Source organism: Pyxicephalus adspersus, chromosome 10, assembly GCF_032062135.1.
Source record: "Pyxicephalus adspersus chromosome 10, UCB_Pads_2.0, whole genome shotgun sequence".
Taxonomy (NCBI): domain Eukaryota; kingdom Metazoa; phylum Chordata; class Amphibia; order Anura; family Pyxicephalidae; genus Pyxicephalus; species Pyxicephalus adspersus.
This window is the reverse complement of record NC_092867.1, coordinates 24,336,394-24,344,113: the sequence shown is the minus strand read 5'-3', so window position 1 is coordinate 24,344,113 and position 7,720 is coordinate 24,336,394. Positions and strand designations below refer to the sequence as shown.

The following is a 7,720-nucleotide window of genomic DNA, read 5'->3' as shown; positions in this document are numbered from 1 at the left end:
AAAAGAAAAAGTTGGATAGCATAGCATAGCATATACAGTATAGGCTTACTAGGCTTACTAGTTTACATTTATCAAAAGTTTCGATCCCTATCTCTTAAACTAAAAATGCCTGTTCTGGATGTTTAAAAATAAAGAGGTAGATGATTACAGGGAGTATAGGGAAGTGCATGCTATACCCCAGACCAAACCCATTTACCCCAGACCAAACCCATTTACAGAAAAGAAAAATCAGAGAATTCTATATCCTTAAGTATAGATAATATTCAGATTGTACACATATATGAATGAGTGAAACTGCAAACGTAACCTAGGAGTTGCTGCAGAAAATATAAAGAAAAAACAAATCTTAGCAACGAACTGTATATTATTAGAAAGCTATACCTGACAACACCGATGAAAGGCCAGCACATGCAGGATTATTTACAATGTTTTAGTGAATTTTAGTTAATAGTGAGTTTTAGTTAATAGTGAAATGTCTATGAACTATCGAAGAGGAGAGAAGAAAAGCTTTCATATCGCAGCATTGCTACTGTTAATTTTCATCATTTAACAAACTTACCATGCCAACCTAATTGATTATGTTATTTATTGATTTTAAATTGATTTATTACATTTCACAGCTTCAAGGCCATGTTGTATACCTGAATACCAGTTTTGATTGGAGTGTACCTTTAAGATAAAATAAATACTAGGTTATCTGAGGTCTGTAGTCTAGCAACATATGTCCTTTGTGACCAAAGATTATTTTTCAGTGCATAAGCAATAACTAAAACATTATGGCACACAAAATCTACAGGTACATGAAAAGTAAGTTTAAAAACCAGCAAGAGATTATCATTAAATGGATACTAAATGTTATAGGTAAATATCTGTATATTTAACTATGATACCTCTCATCGTCTGCCTTGTATGATTATAGTCTACATCCCTCTCCCCCGGGCCGTACCTTCAAGAGATAAACAAAGGTAACATGACACAGAGCAGCCTGTGACTCGGTAATGATATACCTGTGTACGTGTATATTTGAATAGGAAGGTGCTGCTGTTAAGGTAGACTGTCTGTTCTACCTAAACTGCAAAAATGTTTTCTGTTTCTGTGTATGTGTACACATAATAGATATAATTTATATATATTGTACTCACTGCATAAATATTACCTTAAAATTTAAAGACTAATTCTTAAAGGATCAGTCCACTACTAAAATTGTCATATTGGTAATAGATGGAATCTGGAGAGCTAATTGGCTTCTTTGATTTTTTGATTAGGTATCCAAAAGGGCTACCTCTGAACAATCAATGGTGACCTGTTGTGCTTTCTTTGCCTTTTGTGTTTAAAAATAATTCCAGCAGTAAAATATACACATAAGAGTTTATCTTATAAAGATTTTTTATTGAACAAGAATAACATATGACAAGGGTAAGATTTACTATACTGGAACCTGTACATACCCATGCTGGTGTCCTTCATTATTTCCCTCTGTCAGGATCACCTCTTGAAAAGCCCTGTTTCTTATTTTCATAGTTTGGCTCCGGTTTAAATAATTACATAATCTGTTAAATGAGATGATGAAGGTTAAGTTCAAATGGGTGGCTTTCAATGCTTGGCACTTTGCTAGGTGTTTGGCTAACCCAGCAATTGCAACGTTTCCTAATGAACCTTATTGGAACATTTGTGTAAAAAAACTGAACTGCTTACTACAACCTTCATTCATTCTCTATAGGAGGTTGTAGGTGGGACACTTCACATAGCATCTTTACCTCGTGCAGAATTTAGGTCCATAAGGAAGTGGTGACTGCACCACAGCTTCATTGCCTGTCTGAACTTAGCCTTACTAATTTGCTGATGAGTAAGAAATGTGTTCCGAATTTTTCAGGTACAATGCTGCATCAATGTAACTATTATTCAGATAGTAAAAAAAAAAATTTTTTACACAGTAAATATCCCAATTTGGGTATATTAGGCCCAGGGTTTTATACCTTGCTGTGTCACCACTGCTTTCCTAAACACTGATAGGAAGATTTGGTATAGTAATGGGCTGACAGTTAGACCCATAATAGAGCTATGGCTGTCTCCAACTCTTTCTCCATATATTACAACAGAAGATCCCCAAATACGTGGTTTTGATGCAATGAAGCTGATTTAGGGGCCTTCACCTAATATTAAAAAAAAAAAATTAAGTGAATATTCACCCCAATTATCTAATTATTGTGAATTGAAATGGCTTGATTATCCATTTGCAAACTTTTAAGCTGTTTGCATGCAGCACCAGTTTAAGTCTATGTAGGTGGCAAGGGCAGTAAACTGCATTTGGATGGTGCATGTGGCATCCCAAAAAAAGCAACGTCTTCTTTTTAACTGTCAAATAAAGAATACTAGACAAACCCTTCAGTTCAATGTTAACCATGCTTTGTGAGCAGGTTTGAACGCTAAACCCCCTGGTCTGAATATTCAGACCATTTATTATACAGTCATGAATTTATTATACAGTCTGGATTCCTGGGAAGTCAGAGTGTGAGGACAAGTTTGACATGATATAGCTTTGCCTATAACATTAGTTGCCTGTATTGTTAGATACTAGTCACTTTGACATGACTTGAAGGTAACCCCTTATGTAGTGTTGGTGTTTAACTATGTGTCCATTTTTCTTTTGCAAAATGTTCCTTTTATTATTAAAAAAAACTGCTTTCTAAATTTTCTTTTCTAGTAATACAAGCAGACATGCATTGCTGCATTATTGCAATAAAAATAAAATGAAACACTGACTCATACATTGCTGTAGAATGTATAAACTCACAATAAAGGCTGTAATTACAGCTTGAAGCTACACAAGTGTTCTTTTATTGCACATAAAGCTTTCTTATTTTTAAAAAACATTACCTATATAATCTGCTTGTCAGCAGGTGATGGAGGTGTATGCAAAGATCTACCTTAAGTAAATTGTTCTCTCTTGATCACATTACCTGTGGCGTGCAGCCAGCTACAGAGAGGCTTACTGAGAGATATATTAACAGAGATGCACCACAAGCAACCAGAGCTAACAGTCAGCAGAGTTTTGTGACAATGAAGACTTTTCAACAAATGAAGTGACCTGTACAGGGCCTTTATGGTATGATTCCTTCTAAATCCAAAGAAACAAGCATTGCCTGTAGTCTTTATCAACCTTGCCTCTTTCAATACTGGTATCTACAGCTATGAGTGAAAAAGATACTGTATTCAACCAGGATATCCCAGCTCTTGTTCGTGCCTTGGGGACATTGGCATTGGCGGCTGCCACAGCAGTGGCTATCAAACGGTTTATTTCTCGTGATATTAAGGAGGAAAAGGCAGACTGTAATAGGGAAGACCAACAAAACAACCTATGTTCAAGAGTTCAGGATGAACAGACAACCTATAATGATTGCCTTGATGGAATCCCCCTGAGGAATACAAACCCACCAGAGGTCAGTGATGGGGATGGGAAAAAGTGTATTCTATTTCAAAAGGATTATCATGACTTTGCAGAAACATCATGCATTTCTCAAAATACCATCACAAAAGAAGAAAATGGTCAACAAATCGACTTATCATTTGATAATTTTCTTAAGAAAGAGAATCAGGTGACATCAGTTGACTGCAAGTTAAATAAAGTGACCACATTTCCAGCTGACAGAGACTTGTTCATTCAAAGAGAGGTTGTCTGCAATGCTTCAATCCCCCCTGCAACAACTAGATGCTGTGCAACTAATGCTACAGAGGATCAAATGTTTTTTGGACGTCTGACACATAGGTGTGATAGTCCGCTCTTTGAAAGGTCAGCTAGTATTCACAATCCTGAGTGCAGCTTTGGAACAAGTTCAAGTTATGGTGAGTGTTTTGATGACTTGAATACAAGGTGCTCAGGATTTCAGCACAAACAAAATGTTCAGGATAATCCTGGTGCTGAGTCATTTGTACAGCACAGTACTGTAGTAATAGGTGTGACAAGAGATACGTTGATCGATGGACCAAATGAAGAAGATGGAGTTTTAAACTATCATTCTGAAAAACATTTCATAAAGGATACAACCTTTGCAGGGGAGCAGAATTACAATATTGACAATATTGGTATCGAATATGATAAAGAAGAATTTTCATGGCTTTCTAGTATAGAAATCCGTGGGAGAAATAAAGTTGAAATAATATGCAATGCAATTGCTCCTGAAGCAGAGATAGGAAGTAGAAATGATGAATGCATTCCTAAATCTCATAATGTCCCTGTGGTATCTGACAATTTCACTGGCAGTTCTGCAGTTCATAATAGCCTTCCATGTACAGAAGTGCTGTCACCTGTTCAAAAAACCTTATCTGTAGCACATAAAAATGTAGTATCAGAAGATGATGTCTCTATAGATATTAAACAAAATGTAACACTATCTAGCAGGATAGACTCTCAAGGTACAAACATTTACCAATTAGATGGGGAAGAAAAACTTACTTTGAACAATAATAAAGTAACAGAAATAATAAATGTGGAATCAAAAAGTACTATTGAAGATGCAGTACAGAAAATTGTTGATGATGACACTGGAAATACGATTCCTTCATTCCAAATTGTTTTGCCTAATAAAGAAAGTAGTACCTCCCAGCAATGTATTTCATGCATGGATGCTTACACTGGTGGATATGAAGCTCGGAAAAATTTGCAAAGCTCTTCACACAGTGGTGCAATAAATTCAAAGGAAGAAAACAGGGCAGACAACATTCATTGTTATCCAAACAAAGCTAAAGTTCTACCATTGTTGAAAAAAAGCAGAGCCACCACTCTATATAATTATGCTGAACAACCTGCCTTGATCTGTCCATTAGATTTTGAGGGTCCTGATGCATCCCTAAATATTCAAGGAAAAGAAAATGAACATCAGTTTGATACAAAAGACATGTCTGTTGCTTTAATAAATATGGGACTTTCTAAGGATTTAACAAAAAGTCCTACATTTGAAAAACACAATGAAGATATTGATGTCACTAAGGAAAGTGTTGAGTTATACTGTACAACCAGCAATGCAGATTATACAATGACTACAGTTGAGAATATTGTAAATGATTCTACATCATTTGGTACAGTCAATTCAATGGTGGTCACTGAGGGTGAGTTTATTTCTGATGTAAAATCAATTAGCTGTGGAAAAACTGATACTGAGTTCCAGAACTGGAACATATGTAAAGACCCACAACAGAATTGTAATGATGTAATCACAAATGGATATCTGGAAATCAACCATGAGGTTAAAAAAGAAGGCAATTGTCATTCAAAAGTTATTAAAAAGCAGGAACATTGTGTGAAATACTTTGGATCGGCTCATAATGAACCTTGTTCCACTCTACTAAACACTGCATTTCCTACAGCAGATATCAGTTTGGAATCAGGACAGGACAGTAATGTTTCTTTATCTGCTATGATCGATGCACACACTACTGTACAAACAAGCCAACATAATGCTAATGAAGAAAATGATGTTTTCCAGGAGAGTGTTAGTATTAATTGGGACAATCAACACTCTGGTGTGGGAGACAACTTCAATTTCTGCACAAAAACTCTTCCAAACGACAACAAAAATAAACCAATGTGCTCTGATTCACATTTAGATTCTGCACAAGAACAATGTACATGTTCAACATGTAATAATGATGCAAATTTGAACTCTGAAGGAAACAATGATGCAATTAATTCTAGAGAAAACATTATGTCCACTATAGCAGAAAATCCAGAGCTGATTCTGCCAGAATACCAATCCAAAATTAGCCTTGTTAAGAAAAGGCCACTAATGGCTAAGAGCTGTGACAACATAATTTCTGGACGTTCATATCAAGAACCCACTTTAAAAATCAAAGCCCAAAGTATGCTATGCTTGCTAACAGAGTATTACTCTTCCAAACAGCCCTCTGAGAATGGACCTGTAGAAGAAGTAGCTAGAGGAAGTTTCATCCGCATCCCAAAAGGTCTCCAGAGTTTTGGGGAGGCTATGAGGTTTCAGTTGACACTGGGAAATTGTCTAGAAATACTAAAATTAGCTAGAAAGAATAGTGTCCCGGAACTTCTTAAAGCAGTTTATACAGTAATCAGTGACAATTACCTTAATGTACTTAAAAACTCTGCTGTTTATGGTCAATTAACTGGCTTAGAAAGAGAAAAAATTCTTCAGTTACGAATGAGGGGAAATGTTTCCCTTTGTGTGGTTGAAACAAAGAGCATATTTGGCTTAAATAAGTGTACTAAATTTCCAGTGGAAAAGGCTAAATGCAAACCCCAACTTTACTCACTACATATTGAAACAAATCAGTGGAGAGCTGTGACTAGCATTCCAGAAGAGGCTTGCCTTAAGGGGTGTAGTATCTGCTCAATGCACAACTACCTGTTTATTGCAGGAGGCCTCCGAGAGACCAATGAAGGTTTAATGTGCTCTAATAAACTATTTTGTTATAATCCTCTTACTGATATATGGATACAACTGTCACCGATGAATGAAGGAAGGTCCCAATTGAAGCTGATACCATTGGATGGCTACCTTTATGCCATTGGAGGAGAGTGCTTGCATACAGTAGAAAAATATGACCCAAGATTAAACAAATGGACCTTTGTAGCACCTCTTCCGAAGGGCACTTTTGCTGTGGCTCACGAAGCTGCAGCATGCGGAGGAGAAATATTCATCTCAGGAGGACATTTATTTTTTCGGCTGCTAAAATACAGCCCTGTTCATGATCAATGGGAAGAATGCCCTTTCAATGCCAGCAAGGGTCGTTCCTGTGACATGGTAGCAGTTGGCAGTATCCTTTATCGATTTGACATGCATAAGGACTCCTTTGTTAATATTCTGAAATACAATACTATGGCCAGGATGTGGTCTGAATATACAGCAACCTTTCCAGGTAGCAAACTTCCCTTTAGATGTGCTTTATGGGAGGGTAACATATATTGTATAAATAGAGAGACCACTGCAAAGTTTTCAATAGAAGGTGAAAAAGCTTTGTTTGAAGAAGGGGGCTTCAGTAAAATTCCCACCAGGGGTGAAGGTTCTCCACACCCAACTGTGCTGTACCTTCGTGAGTCAGTATCACAAACATCTGTATAAATAGGTTTCCAAGGTTAAATGCTATGCCTGTACAGAATTTAAAGAGCTTTTGCACTTTGTTCACCTTGTCTAGCCCCCTGATAGAGATAAATGACTCCCCCTCCACCACGACAACCACCATGAATAGCAGAGGCAGCCTCCCTGTATATTTACATCCTGAAGTGGCAATGTTTCATGCAGCTGGTCATATATGAGTGGGCTCATACATGTCTCTTAAAACCTCCTGTTCAGATACAGGCAGAGGCAATGAACATACTCATGTAAGGAGGTGGGAGAGGAAGGCAGGCAGTTTATTTAGATCATGGGGATTAGGCAGGGTGGGCTGGTTCACACTGTCTAAAAATTGCACTTGTGAGGGAATAGGCCACTTTCTTTTTCCTCTTTAACATTGCACACAAAATTTGAAAAATATTCCAATGTTTTTCATATGTTCTATAACCTATTTATTGTATGTAATGATATTACAAAAATGTACCTTGCCTAAAATGTGGAGGTTAAAACCTAAATCCAGCCCACAAATACTTTATGGAATATGTTAGGTTGATGCGCAAACTTACTTCCTTGTACCCTCTGTAGAACTAGAGTGGGACTTTTTTAGGCCCAGGGATCATTATTCTCTTTGCAGGAATGCA

General features: G+C 36.9%; 1 protein-coding gene across 1 annotated transcript; it reads left to right on the top strand.

Annotated features, from left to right (window-relative positions):
* The first annotated feature begins 2,998 nt into the window (after positions 1–2,998).
* LOC140339685 (uncharacterized) lies at positions 2,999–7,714 on the top strand. Its single transcript, XM_072424483.1, has one exon. It carries the CDS (start codon positions 3,192–3,194, stop codon positions 7,086–7,088), a length of 3,897 nt encoding a protein of 1,298 aa, XP_072280584.1. The 5' UTR covers positions 2,999–3,191; the 3' UTR covers positions 7,089–7,714.
* The last annotated feature ends 6 nt before the right edge of the window (positions 7,715–7,720 follow it).